The sequence below is a fragment of the Pseudochaenichthys georgianus genome, chromosome 21 (genome assembly GCF_902827115.2).
Source record: "Pseudochaenichthys georgianus chromosome 21, fPseGeo1.2, whole genome shotgun sequence".
In the NCBI taxonomy this organism is placed as follows: domain Eukaryota; kingdom Metazoa; phylum Chordata; class Actinopteri; order Perciformes; family Channichthyidae; genus Pseudochaenichthys; species Pseudochaenichthys georgianus.
This window is the reverse complement of record NC_047523.1, coordinates 20952569-20980422: the sequence shown is the minus strand read 5'-3', so window position 1 is coordinate 20980422 and position 27854 is coordinate 20952569. Positions and strand designations below refer to the sequence as shown.

Here is a 27854-nt window from a genome sequence, read left to right as displayed (position 1 = left end):
GGCCCAGAAAGACTTTTTCCCATTGACTAACATGGGGAAAGAGACGTCTGTAAATCAGCGGATACTTTTTTTTAAACTAAATAAACTACCCAGTATGAACACTTTTATAGCCCTTATTAGAATCATGAAGTCCTTAAAGTTGTAAAATGCACTAAAAGCCGAATCTAGATGTATTTTCGCTCTCCATTCATTCTAGTGAGCCGAGAGTGGGCGCTCGGGGGGCGGGGCTTAAGGGGTGCATGCTCTGTGACTGCACATACGGGTTCTTCTGCTCTGAAAAGTTGGGCCATTTTGCCTTCACGCGCCAATGAGCAGCTCTCATAGGAAAGAACGAGACCCCGCCTCCGATGCTGCAGCTGTATCCAGTTCTTATTATAGAGAGGCAAAGTCCCTCCCCTTCGGGTGGACCTCCATGGGACCTTATTTCAGAAAAAAATATGTATTGAAGTCAATGTCATAAAACTGTGAAGTAACACATTTTTTTGTGTGAAACGCTCAATGAACTACATCTCTGGTCTCGCACAACAACATACGTCATCAAGATGTCCGTCACTACTGTCTTGCCAAAAAAGGGATTGTCTACCCTCACTATCACCACAATGAAACACGTCCAGAAGTATGTCATGCAAAGCTGCCTGCCTTCCTTTGATTCTCCCTGAACTGCCTGGTCTTTTTAATGTTCAATGTCAACCATTTGTGCAGATAGCATGAAGTAGAAAAGATTGCCGATGCTAATGTAGCGTTAGCATTTCTCCACCGGGGGCATCCGGACTTAAACAGTGTATTATAGAATGATCACACTGGTGTGACAGTACTCTTCAAAGGGTTCACGAAATATGACTACTACTCTTATTGTTTAACATTTTGGGTTACTTAATGTTACTTCATGTTAAGGCTAATACAAATGACATGGCTAACTAAGGCTGTAATGCTAACTAATGTGCTTGCTACTAGCTAGGTAGCTAACTTGATCCAGCCACTCCTGGTCCTTTCATCAGACGGGAAGCGAAAGAACGATTACAACCTGGTACTAAGCACACAGGCATCTTGTTAAAGTTATCTTAGCTTAGCTTTCGCTTATATTTAGTGGAGGAAAACAATTATGACATCAGTTATCACATCACTTACGACTCTGGGATCTTTCTAGTTGCGTATTTTTGTCATCGTCTTATATTTCAACAGTTTTACAACAAACTGTGACTTTTTTAACATGGAAATTATTTTTTTAAGATTGACAAACATTAGCCCAGCGCAGAAACGCCGAGAGACTAACTTATGGCAACATAAAATAAAACATGGGAGCGGTGGAGATGAGGAGGTGTCGGCGTTCTGGCGATTTACTCGGAAGGCTTCAGTAGAAGCTGCTGGGAGTCCCAGCACAGAACGCGATCTCATGAACTAAGTTCTCATGAACCTTTGTGGGAAAAGTACTGCGGTGTGAATGCGCGTAATGGAGAGAGAAAGATTATCTTTTGATCCCGTTTGAATTGTGCAACGAATTACACATATGATGTTTGTCAATTTAAAAGATAATTTTGCAAGTCAAAAAAATTAAAAAGTGCCGTAAAACTGTGAAGTAACACATTTTTTTGTGTGAAGCGCTCAATGAACTACATCTCTGGTCTTGCATACGTCACCAACACCAAGATGGCCATCTCTTTCTTTCAGAATGAAGCGAAAAGTATTAAAAGAGGTGAAAATCACTACAAGTCTGGCCATGTTGAGAACTGTACCTACACAAAAGGGGAGTTAGTCGGTTCCAGCATGCGGGACCGGCTTTACAAGGTTTCGGTGAGTAACACAAGTGTAATGTGTAACGTTAATGTCAGCTAGCTAAATTCACCTACGCGACTCTGGGATTTGTAGTCTTTGGTTGCGTATTTTTCATAGTCTTATATTTCAACAGTTTTAAGACAAACTGTGACTTTTTTTACATGGAAATGATTTTTTAAGATTGAGAAACATATGTGTAATTCGTGGCACAATTCAAACGGGATCGAAAGATAATCTTTCTCTCCCATTGACTTCAATACATAATTTTTCAGAAATAAGGTCCCATGGGGCGGAAGTAGATGGGTGTGACTTCGCCACTCTATACATCTATGCCTTCATGTCAGGACATTATTGGGGTCGCATCGTCATATGCATATTATCATCGTCACAGAGAATGCGTTCGTGAAGAATGTAATCTGCAGATATTTAATGTTAGGAATGTTATAAGAAGTATGCATAATGTCAGTGTGTTAATACGTCTATTAATGTCCCGGTTTTGCACTATGTTGTTCAGAAATGAAGCTAATGCTAGCTAGTTAGCTAAGTTAAGCTATTCAGTGATACAGTGTGTGGATGAGATGCTAACTTAGCCTTTATTAGCTATGTACAGTGGGGCAAAAAAGTATTTAGTCAGCCACCAATTGTGCAAGTTCTCCCACTTAAAAAGATGAGAGACCTGTAATTTTCATCCTAGGTATACCTCAACTATGAGAGACAGAATGAGAGAAAAAAATCCAGAAAATCACAAAAAAAAGTCTGATTTTTAAAGAATTTATTTGAAAATTATGGTGGACAATAAGTATTTGGTCAATAACAAAAGTTCATCTCAATACTTTGTTATATACCCTTTGTTGGCAATGACAGAGGTCAAATGTTTTCTGTAAGTCTTCACAAGGTTTTCACACACTGTTGCTGGTATTTTGGCCTATTCCTCCATGCAGATCTCCTCTAGAGCAGTGATGTTTTGGGGCTGTCGCTGGGCAACACGGACTTTCAACTCCCTCCAAAGATTTGGGTTGAGATCTGGAGACTGGCTAGGCCACTCCAGGACCTTGAAATGCTTCTTACTAAACCACTCCTTCGTTGCCCGGGCGGTGTGTTTGGGGACACGTCTGGCACTGCAGGATTTGAGTCCCTGGCGGCGTAGTGTGTTACTGAGGGTAGCCTTTGTTACTTTTGGTCCCAGCTCTCTGCAGGTCATTGACTAGGTCCCCCTGTGTGGTTCTGAGATTTTTGATTTGTGATCATTTTGACCCCACGGGGTGAGATCTTGCATGGAGCCCCAGATCGAGGGAGATTATCAGGTCTTGTATGTCTTCCATTTTCTAATAATTGCTCCCACAGTTGATTTATTCACACCAAGCTGCTTACCTATTGCAGATTCAGTCTTCCCAGCCTGGTGCAGGTCTACAATGTTGTTTCTGGTGTCCTTTGACAGCTCTTTGGTCTTGGCCATAGTGGAGTTTGGAGTGTGACTGTTTGAGGTTGTGGACAGGTGTCTTTGATACTGATAACGAGTTCAAACAGGTGCCATTAATAAAGTTAACGAGTAGAGGACAGAGGAGGCTCTTAAAGAAGAAGTTACAGGTCTGTGAGAGCCAGAAATATTGTTTGTTTGTAGGTGACCAAATACTTATTTTACCGAGGAATTTACCAATTAATTCATTAAAAATCCTACAATGTGATTTCCTGGATTCTTTCCCCCCATTCTGTCTCTCATATTTGAAGTGTACCTAGGATGAAAATTACAGGCCTCTCTCATCTTTTTAAGTGGGAGAACTTGCACAATTAGTGGCTGACTAAATACTTTTTTGCCCCACTGTATGTGTTTGCAATGAGTTTGCAATGTGTCTGATATGTTTTAGCAACAATTAGTGTTGCTGTTGCTTATTATTAATAACCAGAGTCTGGTTAGTTATTGTAATCATTGTAATATGAGATTTATTTCTATTTCTGTGTTATTTTGCAGAAACCATTCTCTACTCTACATTCCATCATTATTATTCACTACATTATCTTCATCCTCATCATCCCCATTTGACATCCTGTATGTGATTCTACATCAGAGATGATGTGTTCTGTATTGATGACCAGCACCAAGCTAATATAAAGTCCAAAGACTGTACTTCCTGTCTCCGTGTCAACTCTCTAACCGGAGTGCTGTTTTGTATAAAGCGGCTCCAGCACAAACATCACAACACACACATCACAACACACACAAGATTCCCCAATAATGACATTTCTGTCTATTAAGTCAAATGATGTTCTGCAAACAGAAATGTTTTAGCTGATACAAACACTTACATGCAGTCACATTATTTTGCTTTGATGAATCTTATAATATCTAATTAGATAGAAGTGCATCTGCTTGAGTGGCTCTATAATTGTTATGACCTATGATTTGAATTGTCATGTTCATATGTCCCATCACATCCATCTCTTTCCTATTTTTCCAACTGTTTTCTCTCATCCTCCTCTCTCTTCTACTCCTTGTATCCCCCCAAATCATCATTAATGCATACAATTATTTTGTGGCGAAGTGTATTTTTTTCCGTACACCAGCAGAAATAGAGTAGAGCAAGAACACTTGGTCTGTGCATTATATAATCGTAAAATATTATAAATCATTCCTGATGTACTTGCGTTGAGAAGCCTTTTATGGTTGCCTGTTAAAAAGTCTTGACTATAAGCTCTGACACCATAAAGATGAATTGCTAATCCTCCGTAAATACTGGTATTTATGCATAAAAGAGAAGGAATAAAGAACAGAATAGATTGAAATATCAATTTACACACACATTTCCAACAACATTACATACAAGCAGACACATTTAAATTTACAGCAGGGTACTTTGGTTGTGACGCTGTGCCTTCCTGTCACTTTTTGGATGTCCCAGTGCCCCGCTGGACCAAACACTGTTTGTTTGCTCTGTCACATAATTTAGCTTGCTGATGTGATGGTACTATTGGATAATCATACACGCACATACACACACCAATAGCCACGGGTGGGAAAACACTCATAAAAGCGAAGTGCCAGGCTCAACGCTAAAGCCAGTGAGAGCAGTGAGAATTTCAATTTGCATAATTAAACCAGGGTGAATGCATGTCCACACACACTCACAAACACAAGCTACAAAGAATGCACGCCGAGGCATTAGTCTACACTCACTCATACACACACGCACACAGTCACACACACTAGCGTAAATGCAAGCCCATGCACAGATACTACTTCTGGCTATGTATGAACCATGAACAAGCACTCATATACACTCCTCTACTTGCCAACGGATAATTATCTGCCTTCACTATGACATTTGTTAACTCCAGTGCCCCTTGTTTAATGGGAACCGTGTGTGTGTGCGTCTGCGCAGGGCTCGACAGTAACGGTTGCCAGGTTGCCATTGGCAACCAATTCAACCACTTCCTGGCCTTTGGTTGCCATCAGTGGCACCAGTTTTTAACATAAAGAAATAAAGACAGCAACATTTGCAAGTCTACCCATGTGCAGCCTCGAAATTTCCCCAAAACCAAGGAAGCGGCCTCGGTGGAATTCCAAGTATGCTGGTGATTGGAACAGTCCTCGATGACGTAGCATCCTTGAAATATTGGCTTGGAAGCCAGTATCCTCGCGATTGAGAAACGGCCACGGCCACTGGCTGCTGTCAGACGAACAGCTGTGCGGCGTCATCACATTCACGTGACGCTCCGGAGGAAAGGACGTCCCATTGCTCTTAAAACCAAGGCTGCAGTCGGATAGTTTAAAAATCAGCTCCTAAGTTCTAACCCTATCGTCTATTCCTTGACCTCTGAGTGAAACGTCACGGGGTTAAGGGATAGTGGATAGGAGAATTCAAAAGGACTTAGGAGAAGAGACTGCGGTACTTTAGAGAATCCGAATGCACTTTCACTATCCGACGTGTTTATGATGCGCCAGCGGACGTCATTGTGTGCGTCTGCTGCTGTGGGGAAACCATGGAAACCACAGTTTTCTATACAGCGGACTACAACATGGATGTTTAATAAGAACGAGGGACTGCTGTAAACTCATCGAGAGACTCTGCACCGTGCTCTGATGCTGCTGCTTTGCTTTATGAACGTGGACAACAGAGAAACATATTCTTCAGGACCAAAGTTGGAATTGAAATACAAAAGGAAAGTGAAACTTCTGCTCGTCCCCCTCTCCCTCCGGTCCACATTAATACAAATGATCCCAATAGGCCTACGTATGATTGTATGAACTAAAGATCTTAAAATCAATACAAATGTATTTATTATAAACGTTAGTCCTTACCATCTATCACTGTGTATATCACCATTCAAACATATTTTAAAAGTTGAACAAACCCCACACAGCTCAGTAAAGACTGAAATGTTGACTTTATTTGATAATTTCAGTGAAAACTAACGTTCATATTTCTCTTTTTGATTATAATACTGATGAACGTTCAAAACAAAGCACTTTGGCAACTTACCACCTATGTTTTAAAATGCTTAATAAGCACCGTAACTTTCATGATATAATTTCTCGGTCATAATCGGTTGTTTCCGTGAACGGCCGACTGTTGAGTGACGGCAAATGCTGCGGCTGCAAGGCATTGTGGGGCAGCATTTTCGCTTCTCCTGTCGGTTAGGGAGGTCCAGTGGTTCCTAAGCTAAAGGAGGTTATAAAGGAAGTTTGAAACCTCCTTTCCTATCATTCTCATCATTCTAGAGAATTCGAACGGCACTCATCATGGCTGCCACTGAGGGACTTCCGGGTCATTTCACTCCTTTAGGAAGGTTCCTAAGCTAAATGGACTATTCGACTTCAGCCTAATTTCCCTGCTTCTCGTGGTTTCCTTGCATCCCTCCATGCTTCCCTGGTGGGAGGGACTAGACGCAGGCAAACGACGCAAGTGAGGGAAGCAAGGATTTAATCTAACCGACCTGAGACGGGGGCCTTAATGTACGTTCTGCTCCGTTGTGCATTCAATTCTGGTAAAAGTTCCTTCAAAAATAAGAGTCCCGATTAAGATCGGGACTCTTATTGACTCCACAGGGAGTTTATGTCACTTCCTTGTGTGGTATTTCTCCTCTGGTAGTAATAAGTTACTACCAAAATAAAAGTGCTAAACGAAACTTTACCAAAGGAAAATATTGGCATACAAATATAATCACTTCTATAAAAAGGTAACACATTTTAAATATAGTTAGACATATTAAAAGGTAATTTACAGAATTAATTCATATCTAATTCTTAACTGTGAATGGTGTTCATTTATTAGACATAGTCTGGCCAATAACAGAACCACAATTAAGACTTCAATGCTGAAGGGCCAATGGATCTATGGTGGGGGTCAACACCAAGATCAAGAAACCCAAATTTGAAAGGGAGACAACAGATGACCAAGAAACTAGTGACTTGCTCAATTCCTTTGTGAGGGATCTGTGAAGAACATGACAACAGTTGCACTACTGGTATTTTTTATACCAGCAATTGAGGGTGGCAAGTTTACCACTTTAGATTCAAATAATTGTGTTAATTACTTATTGTAAAGCATTTGAACATTATTTTGTCACATGTTCATTATTAAGTTGATGTATAATTGTATAGTATCTTAATTATTTAAAATATAAGGTGACTAAAAATGGCAACCGTATTTTCAGTTTTGGCAACCAAAAGCTGATGCCTGGTTGCCAGCCTGGCAACCACTTTTAAAAGTTAGCATTGAGCCCTGTTGTATGTGTGGTGTGTTGTGTGTTGTGTGTGTTAATGAATATGTTAACTAATGTGTGTGCAATTTTGAAATCAGCTGTAAGTGCTTGTGACCGAAATGCATTGTTGCGGATTCCGTTTCCACATACTAGTATTTTCAATTTGTCCTACTGTATCCTACTTCACCAAATTCCAGAGGGAAATAGAAATATTACCTTTTAATATATATTGAAAAAAAGGCTTTTTTGTTTCTGAACTCTTAAACAAAATGATTGTCTAAATTCTGCCCCTTCTCACATTTGAGTTATAATTGCAGGTGTATGATGAGTTGTTAACAGCTCCGCTAACGATACATTTTCACTCCAATCCTCTGACATGATCCAATTCAGTTTCATTTTGTTTATCAGATTCAGTTTCATTTTGAAATCAAAACTAATTGTTTGTACTTTTACCTGCAGCATTAATCAATCAATCAATGGAATGTTTATCCAATATATGATGATGATGTGTCAGTATTAACCTATTAATGCCCTGTATTATAATTTCAGTCACACTCAAACATTTATCCCGGTACCTAACCTTTTTAATCAAGTACATGTTGCCAATATTATTTGTAAAGTTACATTTTAGATGCAGGACTTTTACTTTAAATGGAGTATTTTCAGATTGTGTCACTGGTACTGTACTTTCACACAAGTCGTGCTTTTTCTTCCACCCCTGGTTTGTGTACTGTATGTGTTTGTCAATGAGATGTTCTTCAGGCCTGTTGATGATACGCGCTGTGTCTGGGAGAGCTCTTTGCCTCTCCTCCTCTCCTCCCCTACATCCTCCCTCGCCTATATTAACTCCATAAATCCTGTTCTAGGCGGATTGTTATGGTCATTGTGTGTGCTGTGAGCGATGGTTATTATCTGCCCGCTCCGCTCACACTGCTTTATGCGTCTTGTCTGCTCTCTCCCTCCCGTCCCCCTTCTCTCTCTCTTATTCACACTATATCTCGCTCGCTCTTACTGCCTCTACACTGTGTTATTCAGCATCCTTAACCTCTCTCTCCCTTACTTTCTCTTATTACTCGACAGTGCTTCTTTTTTCTTGCTTTTTCCTTCTGTCTTCTTTCCCTGTTATCTCTATTTCGCTCTCCAGACTCCACTGATACATAAACATTGTAATCTGTAAAGCTGCTTAGAAACCTGCACTTGGCAAGTTATTGATGTAGAAATATACCCATCAATCAGTTTACATTACAAACTTACGATACCACACGTTTATCATCACCCAAGTTTGTCCTTGTTGCCTTAATGAAGTATATCCTTTCCACACACAAGAAGTTTGGATAAAAACTTGAGAGTAAAAACTGTTAAAATATCTACACTTTAACATATATGAGGCAATAAGTAAACCTGCTGCAAAGAAATAAAATGTTTCAAATTCGCCTTTTATAAACAAGTTTGCAAGAAATTCTATCAGTTATGAATAACCCATGCCACTTAATTTTGTACAAAACAAAACAATATATTTTTCTTGTATAATTTTGTATGTTTTATAAATGGAAATGTTTACCTGAAAATTGTTTTTCTTCTCAATTCCCATAGGGCCCAGAGCATTGCGTGAAATGCATCCATTTCAAAGATGGTCCTAATTGTGTGGAAAAGTGTCCTGATGGCCTGCAAGGTGCCAACAGCTTCATCTTCAAGTACGCAGAAGACAACAATGAATGCCATCCCTGCCATTCCAACTGCACCCAAGGGTGAGTACAGTCAGGATGAGGACTGGTCAGAGGTGTTGCGTTCAAAGTTCATTACTCCTGTAGGACATTTCAGTCATTCCGTCATAAACCAGAAGTCAGCTCTTTCAAACTATTAAAGATAAATGAAACCAAGCGGTAATCATATACAAGATAAAATAAAAATACAGGGAACATTTTCACCAATAGTCAATTTAGATGTCGTGGAGGGATGATGACCAATTATTAGGAAATGAATTGGGTGATAATAGATATATAGATTGTTTGTAATAAACGTTTTTGATTCAGTAACTTCAGTATTACGATAATGGTGGTACCTACTCTGCAGTTACAGAGCGTGTATGCAAGCGTAAAATGAACAAGAGCAATAATCCCTTTGTTTTGCAAAAAAGTACTTTTACTTAAACCAAAACAAATACAGGTAAACCACTATTAACAAGGGTCATGATATTACAAATAACCCAAACTATAACCCCAATCGCTCCAGCTTTTTATTTCAGAAGAGAATCAAATGTATTAAGAACAGAAAGGGAACAATAGAGAGGCAAAGCAGAAGATGTAAGAGAAGAGGGGAAGAATAAAAGCCAGAGGAGTCGGTAAAGTACCTTGCCCATCTCCATCGCTCACTAGACACTGATCGCTGAATGCAATATTGAACAACGGTTGGTGAGACATTGTTTTGTTTTTAACTCCACAGGGAGTTTATGTCACTTCCTTGTGTGGTATTTCTCCTCTCCTGAGTGACAGCCTCCAGCTCACTCGAGCATAGCAATGTAGTCGTAAATGGAAAACACCGGGCTAACACTTTGTCACAGGTATAGCTTCATAAGAAGATCCGCCTCTCCAAAAAACAAGCTAGAAGGGAGAGAGATAGACAAAAATGGAAAGAGACTTACAGGGACAAGGCCACTATCCCCCATTTGTAAACATTCAAGGAGCAGCGATATTTTTAAACTAGTATTAAGACTGTCAGACGCTACCAGTGCACAATATACATGAGAGATTTGAGACATCAACACAGGAGGACGTGTGACATTTCCAGCAGAGATCTTTGCTTTGACAATGTAGCTTTGTAATCTGTCACCCATGTCGACACACTGAAACTGATCCTTTAGGATAACGTTGTGGCTCTACTTACACAACTTACGTATGCTTACACACACACACACACACACACACACACACACACACACACACACACACACACACACACACACACACACACACACACACACACACACACACACACACACACATACACACACACACACACACACACACACACACACACACACACACACACACACACACCTGAGAGAGAGAAACTATAGGTTACATACGTAACCCCAGACCTCAGAGTAACATGAAGTGAGATGTCTCACTATGGGATGCGCCTCATCGCGGAGCAAACAGAAGCATCAATCTCATTACGCCAATCCTGATTGGCTGGTGATCTTGACGTCAGCGTCAGGGGAAATCACCCCCTATAAGTAGCCTGCGCCACGACGCATGCGTCATTCAAAATAAGCACCTCTTCTCGCTTCACCATAGCAAGGAGGGCCGTCTGGTGAGACATCTCATTTCATGTTACTCTAGGGTGACCAGATGTCCCGCTTTGCGCGGGACTGCACAGCATTTTCACGACTTTTGGTGCGTCCCGCATATTGAGACGATGTCCCGCATATTTCATTTTGATTGGCTAAAACGCTTTTCTTTAAAATCAGATTCATCCAATGGCTGTTGAGAAAGCAGGGAAGGCTATCATCAGGGGGCTGTGTTTGCTGTCAATCAAACTGTAACACACGGCGGGTGCTGGTCAAGTGTTAACCAATGAGAGTAGGCTTGTTTGAGACGCGTTGCGGCTCGCCTCGAAAGTAGACGAGAGTAGCCGATCGCAGCCGGGGGAGGTCTCAAAAAGCTCGCCTGAAGTCGGACAGCTCGGAGTCGGCTTCTTCATCTTTTTCTTCTTCTCTCGGTTTTTTGGCGGATTGCAAACAGCTTGAAGGTGCATACCGCCACCTCCGGAGTCGGCTTGACTCGGTTTGCATTTATAAAGAATGCACACGTGTTTAATCGTTAATGTCAGATATGTACTAAGTAAATACATTTGTTCCTGCTCAAGATTAGATTCAACTTTATTGTTATTGCACATATTACAGGTACTGAGACAACGAAATGCAGTTTAGCTTATAGCCAGGTGCAACAAGCAGTGAAGTGGAAAGTAATGTACACAATCTACAGAATAACATATAGAATGAATTGAATGATGAATAAACAGTGGGGTATGAATGAATACACTAGATATCAGCCTGTGAGCAGTATGAACAGTGGGGTATGAATACACTAGATATCAGCCTGTGAGCAGTATGAACAGTGGGGTATGAATACACTAGATATCAGCCTGTGAGCAGTATGAACAGTGTGTATGAATATGCTAAGATATATAAAGTATGAAAACGGTAAGCAGTATAGTATAAAATATATAGATATTCATTTCATGATGATAAACATTGTGGAACAATGATGAAAAATGGGAATGGATGTGGCGACGTAAAACTGACACAAAACAACAACAAACTTTTGCCAGCCAATTGGAGAGCTTCATCAGCAGCACGTGGTAAAAACCACCAATGAGCGCTCAGCTCGAGATACCAGCGAGCCGTTTCCCATCAAGCATTTCGCTTCCGCAGCTCGTGGAGAGCAACTGCGCCAACTCGCCTCGCCTCGCTCTCAAGGCTGCGGGCGTCTTTGTCCCGCGAGATTTCAAAGTCTCATGTGGGCGAGCCTCCAGAGCAAGTCGGACAAAATGACTAACCATCATGCAACGCACTAGCAAGACGTTGATCGCAACTTTGTCTCAAACAAGCCTAGTAACTCACTCACACACACCCCCCCCACCCCGCCAAACAACAACAACAACGAACGCAGGCGACGCAGCAGGTTATGGAAAATGGAGGAAACTGAAACTACAGCTAAGAAGAAAAGAAGATGCACATACTACAACAAAGACTGGGAAGACACTTACCCGTGGGTGAAGCCAGTGCAGGGCGACTCTCAGAGAGTTTTTTGCAATCTTTGCAAGAGTAATTTTTAAATTTCACATGGCAGTGAATACGACGTCAAAAGACACAGAGAATGCGATTCTCACAAGAAACGTGTCGCTCAAAAAGAGACATCCCACTCTATGGAGACATTCCTACTCAAACCAAAAAACGATGGCCACTCAGACAGGGTAACAGCAGCAGAAATAACCAGTGTTTACCATACAGTGCAACACTCCCATTCATACCGGTCAAATGACTGGTAACAAGCTAGCGCCGACCATTTTTCCAGACTCTGAGATAGTAAAGAAAATGTCATGTGGTCGTACAAAAGCAGCGTCCATAATAACAGATGTGCTTGCCCCTGCCTCTGTGGAGAGTTGTTTGACAGAGTCAAAGACACCAGTGGTTCTAGGTGACCAAATAGCCCACACACTCTGTGGGGGGGCCCACCTTCTGTTGCTGTGATGGACAACACTGAAAGCTATTTTATTTTATGTATTATTATGTTTCTGTTCCCTCCTGGCCAGTGTTGGTTTTATTTTATCTATTAATTTATGCTGTGCCTACTTGTACAGGTAATACACTAGTTGAATTAAATAGATGCGTTTCTAAACACTTGCAGTGAATAATGCCTGCTGCCTTGGTTAGCCTTAGTTTACTTTTCTTTATTAAACAACTGCATTTTGACTTCACTTTCTGCTCTGTTGTTATATATTTGTTACGTTTTTTTTTTCCGGGGGTTGGGGGGTGCTGTTGAGAGGGTGTCCCACATTGTCCCACACAACCATACTCCTTGTCCCACATTTGGTTTGTTGGGATCTGGTCACCCTATGTTACTCTGAGAACTGGGGTTGCGTAAATAACCTATAGTTCTCATTCATAACACTCCGTTCGATGTCTCACTATGGGATATTGTAGCTCCCGTATTGCCAGACGAGCTTATCTCGAAAATCGCCAACCGATCAGAACTTTAACAGGTAGGACTACGACTCAACCAGGTGCCCAGCACTGCTTGAGTCAACCTGGGAGTAGAACGCCCAGACTGTTAAAAGGCGGACACAAGTGAGCGGCGAGGACCAGCTCGCCGCTTGCACCAATGTCTTGAATGGGAGACATCCTGGACAGAGCCCAGGATGCAGCCAGACCCTGAGTCAAGAGAAAACTCGCGAACCCGAGGGTGCCTGCGAGCTCTGACTTGTATGGGCCCCACAGCAATTGCTTCCACAAAACAGTGGGAGAGCCATTGCTTAGTAATAGGCTTGCCCTTGTAAGGGATAGCCCAGGACACAGGGTCATTATGACAAAGCACCCCCGATTATGGTACCGCTCAAGGGCAGTCTTAGGGTGAGAAACACCGCTAAAAGCTCCAGGTAATTTATGTGCGCCCGCTGGAGGTCTCTGCTCCAGAGACCCCTCACCGGGCGACCTTCATAAATACCTCCCCAACCAGTCAGACATGCGTCCGTGGTGTCCACTTTCCGTGAAAGGACAGCACCCATAGGCACACCTCGTACTAGAAAAGTCGGGTGCAGCCAGTGGCGCAGTGCCATTACGCATCTCACAGTAACCATCACTCTAGTTTTAGGGCGGCCACCCAGCGGCCACCCAGTGCTGAAACTCCCTCATGTGTAAGCGTCCCAGTCGTACAACCAGGATGGCTGACGCCATGAGCCCCAGCAATCGCAAGCATGTTCTGAAGAGAACATGTTTGCGCAGCTGGAAAAGAGCAAGACAAGCTCTGAAAGCTTTCACTCTTTCCGCTGACAAGCGAGCTGAAAAGGGCATCGAGTTCAGGCGTAAACCCAGGAAGAGTATAGTCTGCGCGGGGCACAGCATGCTCTTCTCTGTATTTATTACGAAACCGAGTAGGTGCTTTACGAGGACAGTTGTCTGCGTAACAGCCTCCTGCTCCGACTGTGCGAGAAGCAGCCAGTCGTCCAGGTAGGTCGCCAGGCGAATGCCCTGTTGTCTCAACGGGGCTATCGCGGCTTCCGTACATCGTACAAACACCCTTGGACTGAGAGACAGACCGAAGGGGAGTACTCTGTATTCATAAAAGATCCCCTGAAATGCGAACCTCAGATATTTCCTGTGTGGATAATATACTGGGATGTGAAAATACGCATCTTTCAGGTCGACTGATGTAAACCAGTCATCTTTTCGCACGAGCCGCAGCATAGATGTGTGAGTGAGCATTCTGAACTTATATATTTTTAGATATTTGTTCAGAGCCCTTAAATCAAGTATTGGCCGAATTCCGTTCCCTCCCCGTTTGGGAACGAGGAAGTACTTGGAATAAAAGCCGCCCTGACTCTGCTCGGCGGGTACAATAAATATAGCCCTCTTTTCTAGGAGCGAGAGAATCTCTTTCTCCAGAATGAGGGCTGACTCTCCTCGGGCCTGCGAGTGCAGAATGCCCGAGAAGCGAGGAGGGGTGACAGCGAACTGGAGTCTGTAGCCCTGTGTTACTGTCTTGAAAACCCAAGCAGATGATGTGAGCATCTCCCACTGCGTGCTCCTTAGAGCCAGTGAGGATGTCACATCTCCTCCTCTCCTCCTCTCTATTTGTTGTGTTATGGGGCCCTCTAGTGTCTGAACACAGTGGTGCCCCTTTTCGACAATACCCACGACACTGCGCATGCGCGTGGCGGTGGTACCTTCACAGCCCCAGCCGGCACTGCGCATGTGCTTGGCGGTGGTGCCTTCACAGACCCGTCAATAATCCGCCTTTTGAGAGATGCCGTAGCTGCTCTCAGAAGGGGAACAATTGGCGAGCTGTTTATTGGCTTTATTGATTTTCTTTTCATTTTTTTGAGCTGCACCCTCGGCCTGAAGCCTGGATGCGTCAGCGGCAAATGTTTTATGACAGAATGATCAACCAATGTGTGACATGTGTTTGTGCGGACTTGAGGATGGTGTTGAGGCATCTCTCGAGGCGGCGGGAACACATTCACGGAGGGGAGAAGGAGGGGCTGTCACGCCGCTCGCTTCTTCTTCCTCGACTGCTGGCCGAAATTCTGGGTTGGCTGAGCCTGAGCTGCATCCGGAACCGGAGAATTTCTAGGCCAGCCTGCCCTTGTCTCCAGCCTGGGCTGGGGACTCGGGGTGAGCTGCGACCTCTGCGTCGTCGGTGTTTTAAACCGAGCAGAGTTCGAGGCAGCCTGGGCAGAGGACTGCTGCTGCGAGAGCAGCGGCTGGACCCTACGAGGGAGGCAGAGGTGGAGTGCCTCGTCCTCCCTCTTCTTCATCTCACACCTCCTTTGCATGGAGGCGAGAGCAGAGACGAAGATTCCCTCGGGAACGATGGGCATATCCAGCACATCCTCCTTTTCCCGGTCTGGGAGAGTGGTGAGGTTGAGCCATCTCGCTCTTTCCTGCACCACCATGATCCCAATTGCCTTGCCCGTGGCCTGGACGGCGCAGCGTTGAACACGGAGACAAATGTCCGTGACCGCTGCCATCTCGTCCAGAGTGGCTGCCCCCGGGTTACCCGACAGGTCCTCGCAGAGCTCCGCTTGGTAGGCGGTTAACAGCGAGGACACATTCAGGGCCCTGGCGGACAACGCTGCCGCTTTGTAGGCCTTTTCAGTCATTGCTGACTGAAAATGGTCCGACTTTGCTGGCAGCGTGGGGTTCCTGCTTGGTGACGGGCCCACCTTTGGTAGAAGGTGAGCCGCTACCAGCGGTTCCATGGGCGGCATGCAGAGCAGGCCGAGCTTCTCCATTCCGTCACAGTCTAGGGAGGAGGCACCCTGGATTGGGACCTTGTTGCTGAAGGGCCGGTCTCTCCACGAGACCGACACCTCATCCAACATCTCCGGGAAGACTGGAAGGAGTTGTCTCTTTTCCCCGCTGCTTGGGGAAGATGTTTTCCCTCGTAGCGGGACCTGGAGGTCTCCTTGGCCATTTCGGGCCACGGGACGTTGAGTCTGGTCGCAGCGCGTTTACACACGGCCTGCAGGTCCATGCGCAGACCGGGCAAAGCTGGTGTGCTATCGCCCGGGAGAGCAGCACTTGCCTCAGGCTTTGCAGCCTGAGCCGGTGACATGAAGGTGTCCTCTTCCTGTTCATCCGATTCGGACAGGAGGAACGCCAAGGCGTCCTCCTCTTCGTCCTCCTCGTAGTCAAGCCCGAGGACATCCTCCGCGGGTGAGACCATGGTGAGGTCTAACCGGGAGCCCCAGCTTGGTGGAGCGCGGGAAACCGTTCCCGCGTGTCTTGCCGTCACCGGGTCCCGGCCTGCCAGGGCGCGGGATTCTATAGCCATAGCAGATAGTGAGCCCCAGACCGACACGGAGAGGGGCTCACTCTCTATGGCGGACGCCCCCGTGTCCTGACTGCCGGTCGGCGGGTCCGTGGACATGGGGGGGTCCTGTTCCGACAGGCTAGCTTGTCGAGCTAACCGTCGGCGGAGGCTCTTAACAGTGAAGCGGACGCAATGTCCGCATGAGCCGGGGTTGTCGATAGCGCCTCGTGTTCCAGCCAGAGGCAGGACGAACAGACCTGGTGTGTGTCTGTGCCCGAGATCTTCAACCCGCAGCCGCAGAGTCGAGCCACCGGGTCCCTGACTCCTTTGGTGTGAGGGAGAGGGGCGTCCATCTTGGTCGCCTCGTGGCATGGAGAGGGCCCGCTCTCGACAGGTGGGACGGGAGAAAAGATAAAACCACCTTGTCCTTAATCCGGAGAAAAGGACAGTGTGGGTCTTTTATTCCCGGAGAATACTGACTGGTGTGGCAGTATGCTCCTTAAATCCTTTCTTCCTCCGTGGAGAAGAGAAAAGAGAAAACTTCCTCGCTACCGTGGTATCGGTAGAGAGGGAGCGAGCTAGCAACAGGTGTGCTGCTAGCTTGAAAAAATCGGACCTACCTTACCTTCTCGGGTAAGAGAAGGGCGAGGTCGATTTTAAATACTCACAGCGTTAGTACTACCGTCTTCCTGCGAAGCAGAAGAAGTAGCCGGCGAGCGCCCATCGACCGAAATGGGTATTTGGGTTCAGTCTGTGGACAGTGAAGCTTGCCCGGCTACTGTAGAGATGTGCTCTGAAGCGAGAAGAGGTGTTTGAATGACGCATGCGTTGTGGCGCAAGCTACTTATAAGGGGTGATTTCCCCTGACGCGGACGTCAAGATCACCAGCCAATCAGGATTGGCGTAATGAGATTGATGCTTCTGTTTGCTCCGCGATGAGGCGCATCCCATAGTGAGACATCGAACGGAGTGTTATGAATGAGAACACACACACCTGTTTGCTGTCTGCGATCTGCGATCTACGGAGGCCTGCTCCCACCTGTAGAGGCTGTAATGTGTATCGTACCGACCGGCCTAATAAAGATGGTGGCGTTGCCATTTATGTTAAGAATAAGTTCAGTGTAACCACATTATTTTCCAAATCGATCAGTAACCAATTTGAATTTTTAGACATAAATATAGAAGTGGCAAAGGGTCAACAGGTCATGGTGGTGAGTTGTTACAGACCCCCCTCAGCTGTCAAAGACTCCTTGTCTTCACTAGCTAATCTTTTATCACAACTAGACTACAAGGAAATAGTGCTACTTGGAGATTTTAACTGGGACTGGTTAACTGCAGTGTCAGAGGATTTTTAAAACCTTTGTATCTCATTGAATGTTACTCAGATTGTTGACAGTCCTACTCACCCAAATATTAAGTCCCCTAATAAATCCTCCCTAATTGATCTCATTTTAACTAATGTTCTCCATAAATATTCATCTGTGGGAGTATTTGCAAGATCTGAGCGATCACTGTGTTGTAGCCACAATTAGGGACACTAAGGTCCAAAAGGTTAAACCTCGCATTATCATTAAGAGAGACAAAAACATTTTGTTGAGCAGGGTTTTGTGCATGATCTGTTTGATTTTGATTGGGGTAAAATCGATCTGTGTGCTGATGTGGAAACAACATGGTCTTATTTTTATCTTGGTTTTATGGAGATCATTGATAGACATGCACCCCTGCGTACATTTAGAGTAAAGGGACGAGACAATCCTTGGTTTTCTGCTGAGCTGTCTAGTCTCCTTCATGAGAGAAACAAGGCCTGGGCAAAGGCTAGGCAATCAGGCTCAGAGGTAGAGTGGCTGCGTTTTAGGCAGCTAAGGAATAGCTTTACTTCAAATATCAAAAGTGCAAAGTCGAAGTACTATTTGTCAGTTACCACAGAAAACCTAAATAATCCTAGGACATTTTGGAAAGCAATAAAATCGATATCCACCGGTGAGATCCGTAATGAGCTACCTCCGTGCCTTACCAAAGCATCTGGCACTATATCGGACAGGGCTACTATGCTAAATTGCTTTAATGAGCATTTTGTGTCCTGCGGTTCTATGTTTGATTCTGTGACTAACTCTGCTTCTGTGACTCAATCCGTGACTCTGAACAATGTGGTCTGGAAAACCCTTTCAGTTTTACTCCTTTTACTGTCAATGTTGTTCATGAAGCCTTATCTAAGCTAGATCCTAGGAAACCGGCTGGCCCGGACAACTTAGAACCTTTCTTTTTAAAGATAGCTGCAGATTTTATTGCTCCACCTCTTACTTCTCTTTTTAACCTCTCCCTCAACACAAATACAATTCCGAAAGTATGGAAGTCTGCTTGTGTCTTGCCTTTACTGAAAGGAGGGGAGGCAACTATTTTAAATAACTATAGGCCAATCTCTAAATTGTCAGTTCTGGCTAAGGTGCTCGAACGACTTGTGAGTGAACAGGTAAAGGAGTTTTTATGTACAAATGACATCCTGTCTAAACATCAGTCAGGATTCAGAAAGAAACACAGCACCATCACCGCGACAATGAAAGTGGTAAATGACATTACTAGTATTTTAGATAATAAGCAGAGTTGTGCAGCTCTGTTTATTGACCTTTCCAAAGCGTTTGACACCGTTGATCATCACATTTTAAAGCAGAGGCTACCCAGTATTGGCATATCCAGCCTTGCAGTGGGGTGGTTTGTGTTCATTTTGATGGACTGTCTTCTGAGTGGTTAAACATTTCTAATGGTGTACCACAAGGTTCTGTTTTAGGACCACTTTTATTCTCCATATATATTAACAGTTGATAATGTGGATGAAGCTACTTTACATTTTTATGCAGATGATACTGTAATGTATTGTGCAGGTCCCTCCATTAAAGAGGCTGTTTTTAACACTATTCAGACTCAGCTCTCTGAATTAAAGCTTCTTTTAAATGTGGATAAAACCAAGGTAATGCTCTTTTCTAAAGCAAAAAAGACACCAGAGCCTGTTTTTGATATTGTAACTACGCAAGGAACAAAACTTGAAGTTGTTGCCTGTTACAAATATCTTGGTATCTGGCTTGATGATTGTCTTACTTTTAAACTTCAGGTCACTAATCTGCTTAAAAAGCTGAGGGTTAGGCTAGGTTTCTTCTACAGGAACAAGTCCTGTTTCTCATTTGAAGCCAGGAAAAGGCTAGTCACTGTGACCTTTTTACCTGTGCTGGACTATGGTGATTTGATATATATGAATGCACCTGCCCATTCCCTGGAAAAGTTAGATGCTGCGTATCACAGTGCTCTGAGATTTGTTACTAACTGTAAAGCACTTACTCATCACTGTACCCTGTATGCCAAGGCAGGTCTGCCTTCACTAACTGTACGGAGGCTCAGTCATTGGTACATGTTCATTTATAAAGCCATGTTGAGTAAACTACCTTTTTATATCTGCTCTCTGATCTCTCGACGAATAGAAAGTACGTATTGCCTGAGATCTCATGATGTTGTTTTATTAAATGTGCCAGGTGCTAGGACTGTCTTAGGGAAGAAAGCTTTTAGATGTGCAGCTCCACTAAATTGGAACAGTCTGCAAACCTGTTTAAAACTGAGCACTTTGGTTCCCCTGCATCATTTTAAAACTCGGCTGGGTGACATGCTGTTTGATACTCATGGTACCTGTCACTGTAAATAGAGTTTTGTAAACTGTACCCTGTACATTATGTTGTATGTCATCCTTATTGTTGTTCTGTTGTTTTTATGTTACATGTGTAACTAATGTCCTGCAGGTCACCCTTGAAAAAGAGATCTTTTGATCTCAAGGGGCTTTCACCTGGTTAAATAAAGGCTACAAACAAACAAACAAACAAACAAACAAACAAACACACACACACACACACACACACACACACACACACACACACACACACACACACACACACACACACACACACACACACACACACACTGACCCAATATGTTTTGACAGACAGCAATACAAGGTAAAAGGGACAGATATGAGAAATCATATGTTCGCTGGTAGAATACAGCACACCAAAGTCCATACTTGAATCATCTTGCTTACTGAAAATCAATACATTGACAGACAGGAAGTACAGCACTTCCTTTCAGCTAGAATACACTCAGATTCACCTTTGAGCATATACCTTTACTCAACACTAAAACATGAATGCATACTATTTTCATTATGGAGTATGGGCAAGTTATTGTAAACGTATTTATGCAGGCTTTACCACAGGAACATGCTGCAGCAGACAGAGACATACTGTATAGAATGCTTAGTGTCATTACTGACGAAGGGAATGCATATCTAATCATGTTTATTCATATTTTGTATAGACTTCAAAAAGGCTCATTACATTGATATATATTCTTCTCTCTTACAATTTGTAATTATTTAAGTTTGCTACTTTTTTAGTAATTTATGTGATTGTAAATCATATTGTGTTTTAATTCATCCCTATGTGCGTAAGCGAAAGGTGCAAAAGGTGTGTGCTGTAATAGAGAAGGCATGCATAACAAAATGTAACCCCAGAGTAAAGAACTTCCCATTATATACATTTGTATTATCATTAATCGCAGTAGATACAGGCTTCTGGAAGAAAATATTACGTTTTTCTTGAATTTATAATTGACTATTTACTTAATTGCTTTGCTGAACTCCCCACACAGTTTCATAATCCTCAGATATCTGACTAACTAACTTATTACTTTTTTTTAACTTGTCCTGTGTTTGTTTACTTAGGTGCATTGGACCACGACTGCAAGACTGCATTGGCTGGATGGACAGGTACACAATTATTTTCGGTGTATTTCCTTTCATACAAAGTAAACAGCTTTTGACGCACATACATGAACAAACACACACACACGCCTGCATACACAGAGGCATTAAGGACGCTCACAAGGATTTTTGGCCTTAGAGCTATAGCCATTAATCAGAGACTTTGCTTACTGTGTGGCTATAACTCTAAGGCTAAAAATCCCTGTGAGCGTGCTTAATGCCTCTCTGTGTATGCAGGCGTGTGTGTGTTTATGTGTGCGCACAAACAATTTGCCAGGTTCTTGATAAATTGATAGCGCTTTAGCTTTTGTTCTGAGGCAATTGCAGAGAGTGTGGAAACAAAATGCCTCTAACAGTTGACAGCAAATGGATTCAAGATTTCATAAGAGAAACAGCTTCAACGGCATCAAGTGGCGCAGAGAATTGTGGGTTGATGTTTTGGGGGGGGGATTTTGTTTTTTGTTTTCTAAGAAAAAAACAAGGCAAAGTGAGCAGTAAACACAACATAACTTACTGATGGGTCTGGAGATCTGAAACACAAAACTGCTGTCTCATAAGAACAGAGCCACGCATATCAGAACATGACAGTGCGATGGTAAAATGTAGTGTTCGACTTTGAACTTTATCAGAATGGAAAATAAATTGAATTTATACTATCTAGCAGCAGAGCACGAGTCTTCCTTAGGAAAAACCTAGAACTAGATACACAGACAGACGAACAAATAACAATTTAGTGAGTATTAACTGATGAATATTCAATCCTGAACCCACTGAGATCAACATGTAATGAAGGAGTTTCCAACCATATCAGAGGGAAAAAACACGCCTTCTAAAAATCTGCTCAGTCTTACCTTTACCTCCTGAAACAGTCTTTGGGACACTGTCAGCAGGAAGAAGGGGGATTGCAGCAGACGGGGGAAATGTAGCTATCAGCTGACCTGGTGAACAGATCAGCTCTTATCAGATCTCCGATAGCTGTGTCTAGGATACAGCAGTAGACGCCCAGCTAACCCCAGGCTTTGCTGCCTGCTCTGAGGTGTCACACATCTTGTAAATCTCTCACCGGTAGAAGGTATTGGCTTTTGAGTACAGCTGAAAGTGGCTTATCAGAAATACATGATTACGCTAAGCCTTCAAAGGCCATCGTTTCACCTGGCATTAACATACATCTTGTGTGATTGTAAGCGTATCCGATTAAGTTGGATTAATCACTTCCTGTCACTTACTCGTGTAATATTTAGTCTGATAAAACTGAAAAGTAATCCCCCGTCTGACACGTTGCCATTTGGTAGTATCTTTCCCGTTTAATTATAAGAAAATTCAGAGCTTCCTGTTGTCTGATATTTCTGTGTTCACTCATTGGCTCCCGATGCATGTGTTTTAAGAAACTAATGGTTCTAATGGTAGAGAAACATTGCATTTAATGCGGTCAAATGCATCGCTGACCATGTGGAAATGTGGCGTGCTGGGCAACCTTTAGAACTCCATGTCTTGAGTACGTTGATGTATAGCTGGGTCTCACATGATCACTCAGGAGAGCATTTAGGCCAGTCAGTTGGAAGAATCGTGTACGTGAAGCGTGCGGATTGCATTACGGTACGTCCACACAGCTTTTCAAAAATCTTGGAGCTGGGCGTGTCTGAAAGTTTGGGGATTTTTTGCGAGCAACGCGACCAACAACCAATCACATGAATCTCCCGCCCCCGACATGCAAAGCAAAAAACTCCGGGGATTTTATGCGAGCAATATATATATATATAAACTCCCCAAACAGGCGAACACCTACCAGTTTCACCCACTGTCTCTGCCACCTCCCTCCATGCCTGGTTCCTCCGGTTTGTATCCCGTTAATAGTTCTGGTCGTAAAGAACCGGGTGATTTGCTACCGTAATTTCTCGTTTGGAATATGAGGAAATGAACTACGGTCTGGTTCTCCCTGCTTACACGTGGTTTGATTGGCTAGCGCTTGTACTGTCAGATTTGCATAAACGGGATTTGATTGGCTGACGCTTCCAACTCAGCTTCAAAAGTTGAACATTGCTCAACTTTTGATTCCTGAAAATCCTGGAAATCCTGGAAATCTTCGCTTCCCCACAATGCAGTTCGGCGAAAAGCGAGGCAAAGTGACGTCATCCCCATTCAAAGTCAATGGGCAGAGAAGTGTTGGAAGATTTGTTTAAAGCTGCTGTGTGGATGTACCGTTAGACCTCTACAGTGGTTCTCAATGCTAAATTGACATTTGATCTTGTGCCAAATCATACAATAGGTGACCATCTAATATTGAATTACATTTTCAGTTGTTATTGAAGAGAGTTGGATACGGTTAGACACAAGTATACAACCAGAGGACAGTTACGGCCCCTACACACGGCGGCGTGCGTTGCCGCTTGGCGGCGGGCGTGTCTTGAGCTTGGGGAGTCAACGCGAGCAACGCGACCAACAACCAATCACATGAATGTCCCGCCCCGGACATACAAAGCAAAGCATTCATGCTACATCCATGCTGGCTAAATATACTGTCTATGCTTGCTAGCTGTCCATTCAAACGAAGTACACTGGATATAAACTCCCCAAACAAGTGAAAACCTACCAGTTTCACCCACTGTCTCTGCCACCTCCCTCCATGCCTGGTTCCTCCGGTTTATATCCCTGTATGTAAAGAGGGACTGGTCATAGAGTACCGGGTGATTCCCTACCGCCACGATAATTTTCTCCTCCATTTTTTGACATATGGGAAATAACTGCAGTCTGGCTCTCCCAACATACACGCGGTTTGATTGGCTAGTGCTTGTACTGTCAGATTTGCATACGCAGGATTTGATTGGCTGACGCCTCCGTCGAGGCGACAAAAGTAGAACATTGCTCTACTTTTACAGCGAGCACCGCGAGAGAAGCTACGCTTTGCTCCCACAATGCAGTTCGGCGAATCGTGACGTCACCCCATTCAAAGTGAATGGGCAGAAGCGTTGAAGCGGCAACGCACGCCACCGTGTGTAGGGGCCGTTAGCATAGCGTAGCCAGAGAACAACAGGTGAAAGTAACACTTTGTATCTTGTTTGTTTTATCAGTTCAAAGAAATTACAAAATGTTTCCGAATAGCATTACAAATATATTTATATTAAAAAAACTATTTCACAGGAGTTATATGCTGCACTATTGACAAACTGTTGCGATCCACTTGTTTTCACTTTGGATGATATTGATCCCCTCATTTTACAAGAGAGCAGAGAAACTATCCCAACAAATAATTGTGACCAGGATATTTAATCATCTGGACATTTAACAGTTGAAAAATGAAGTTGTCAATGCTCTCCGGTGGACAATATATGTACAAGTGACTAGTTGACTAAATTACTTCAAACCAAACAAAGAGTTTCATACAGCCTTTACTTGATAGCTATCCATACAGACATACAATAACCTCTATAAGCTGATTGACTTTCACCCTGAAAGCCAAAGAGAGGGATGAAGGGGAGATACCCATGAACCTGTCTGACTGTGATTACATTAATCCTTGCGGTCTGTGATATACACTCCCAAATAATAGCCTTTTTCCACTGATTTAGGAGAACCTCATTATGTGTTTACCAAATTAAAGAAAAGAAGTGGCAGTGGTGTCAGATAAGCTCTACTCCCTCATGTATGCAGCAACTCTGTAGACAATTTGCAGGGCATATCAAAAAATAATTTAAGAGGCTTGATTTCAAATGACAGCGTCAGTATGCTGCCGAGAATTCGCTTTAATGGTTATTTCCATGTTTTTGATCTCAGCCATGATTTTAATGAGAGTGCATCGAGGGATATTTGTAACCAGATGAAGCTTAGTAGAAAACAAACTGCAGGTAATGAACTTTTTGAGGATTACCCACATAAGCATATGCTTAAAGACAAGTTCTAATGTGTTTGTTTATTTGCTTACCTATTTATTCTCAGTGTGCAAATGGCAGCATAAAAACGATGCAGACTTTTATCTTTTTGTCTTTTCTACTCCAACTCAACTGCTCCTTTTTTATCTTCAGAACCCCTCTGATCGCAGCAGGGGTGATTGGCGGCCTCTTCTTGGTGGTGATCATGGGGCTGAGCGTAGCCGTGTCTGTTCGACGGAAGAACATTAAGAAGAAGAGAGCGCTTCGTCGCTTCCTGGAGACAGAGGTGAGCACAAACCGCTGGCAGATCATCTTGTCAGAAGAATGGGAGTCACTGTGAATGATTAGACATCAGTGACAGTTGAATGTCACCTTTAATATTGTTGGGTTGTTTTCAATTGGGAAAATTACTTTACATAAATTAGGCTTTACACCATTTCACTCATCACCAGCTTGATCTTCAATATCAGGATACATGTATTTATTATCCTTGCAAGAATGGAAGTAGTCATCACATACAGAGCATTTGGGACAATGAGTTCCTGAACAGTGTCCTTCAGATGCTTTATATACAAGAGAGGGTGTCACACAGTCACAAGATGGAGAAATGTGGTTCAAAGTAGTATTCAATGTTTAGTTTAGATTAGCTAAGACCCACGTCAGACATGATCACGCTTGTCATATGTCCATCTCCATAGAGGCTGAATCACCATGTTCATCGTTGTCACATAGCTATCATAAACCTAAAACAGTGTGTCCTGACGCTCTTCTAGGTGATCATACATCCTTTCACGTACACAGCTACAGTTTGGCCTTTGTTATCATAGGCTACTCTGATATTGGAAGAGTACATTCAGTATTTTCCCAACACAGTTGTAAGTCACTTTCCCTGTCCTAAACCTTTAATATTGTTGGGTTGTTTTCAATTGGGAAAATTACTTTATATAAATTGGGCTTTACCATTAAAAACATGTGGAGAAATAGGAGGGGGAAGATTAAAACGAAAATTAATGAAAGGGGACCAACGTTTTTTCTTTGACAGACTCTTCATAAAATTGACAATCTTGAAGACGAGTATTTAATTAATTTAAGAGGAAAACAACATCAAAACATAGGAAATGCCTGAGGGTGTTTTTTCTGAGTTAGTAGGATTACATTGTTGGATTTGAGTGTGTGTCTATGTGTGTATTGTGGCAGTGTGAGTTTGTGTGCATCCCACACACTGGGCACATTTTGTACAAAATAAGAGAAAGCCACTCTGAAAGAAAGAGTATGAGACTTCACGTCTCCAGATGGTGACTGCGGAGGTGGAGAAAGCGAAAGAAATTCAGAGGCTCAGGTGTTGACTTTGCCATAGTATACTGGAGAGGACACTTCTGTAAGAGTAGGGACCATGCCATTAGAAGAGAAAGCCCCTTTCCTTTGTGTTGGAACAAGAAGAGCACATCATCTACTATAATGCGCTAATGTGTCCATATATTCACCGCGTTCCCTCTCTTCACAGCACACAAGTGTCAGTGGAGTGTCTTTGCAAACAGCTTCTTTAATGACAAAATAGCCCTGATATGGCTTGTGATCATACTTACACTTCTACTGCATAGTTAGTGAAGACCATTATGAAAACAGCACGAGGAAGAAGCATGCTGTCATTCCTAATGAAAAAGCAGAATGTGCTGAAAACAGTGTTCAGTGTTATCTATCGAAAGTGGTGCCTTTTTTTAACAGGAAGTATTTTAAGAAAATGTATGGAAGTAGCATTCAGAGGAGCTAGGCAGAAATGTACCACCCTGTATGACGGCAGTGGTGACTCACTGAATATTGTGTTGCTTAACGACAAGTGCAAGTCTATTCTGCTGTGTATGTAAAGGATTTCACTTGTATAACAGCTTTTTAAACAAATCTACTTATAGTGCTGCACAATATATATTGTTTCCTTATCACAATGGTGTGATTTGTGGAATAGTCAAAACACCTCATGCGACACAGTTGTTGCTGCTTGATATTAAAATGTTCCATTAATGCTCTTGAAGAGAAGTGTGACTGCTATGACATTATTTACAGAGATTGAAGGATAGACTGAATGTGTTGCTAGTTAGTGATATAAGGCACACACTGCCAACTACTAATCACAATCATTTTCGTTCCAAACATGAAAAGGAGGATTTGGTTGCAAAATAAACATAAAGTCAGTTCCATGAAAATATTCCAGCTCCAGAAAGGATGAATTAGGCCATCAATTCCTGTAATGGCTCAAATCGCCAACAATATATATTGAAAAAGAAAAATCCGGTTAGTATTATTCAATTTCATGCAACCCTTGAGTCGAAAAGTTTATGTTTTCAATTAATTATGATTAACAGTGTATTAATGTTCTCATTATTCTGCAAATTGTTAAACAGTCTGACTCCATAGTTGGTTTCAGCACCTCAGTGTAGAGTGAGACAGTGGACAGCTATGCTAGCTGCTACGTAGTCTCAACATCTCCAGCTCCACTAATGCTGGACAGCTCCCTGCACAGTGCAAGAGCATACAGTTGGGTGTGAGTGAGTGTGCGAATGTGTGGCCCCCGCCTCGCTTGTTTCCGCCCTGCAGAACCTGATTTGTTATTCCATTTAAATGAAGAATGGCTATTGTTTTTAATCAAATGGTAACCATAAGCCAGAGGGATAGAGGCTGCCGGCC

General features: G+C 43.1%; 1 protein-coding gene across 1 annotated transcript in view; it reads left to right on the top strand.

Moving 5' to 3' along the window:
• Window positions 1-27854, top strand: part of LOC117466553 (receptor tyrosine-protein kinase erbB-4-like) — a 431817-nt gene that overhangs the window by 338772 nt on the left and 65191 nt on the right. Inside the window, exons 15-17 of the mRNA XM_034109868.2 lie at window positions 9067-9221; window positions 21268-21312; window positions 25326-25458. Of these exons, the coding sequence (XP_033965759.1) occupies window positions 9067-9221; window positions 21268-21312; window positions 25326-25458 (333 nt within the window). The remainder of the gene's footprint in view (window positions 1-9066; window positions 9222-21267; window positions 21313-25325; window positions 25459-27854) is intronic.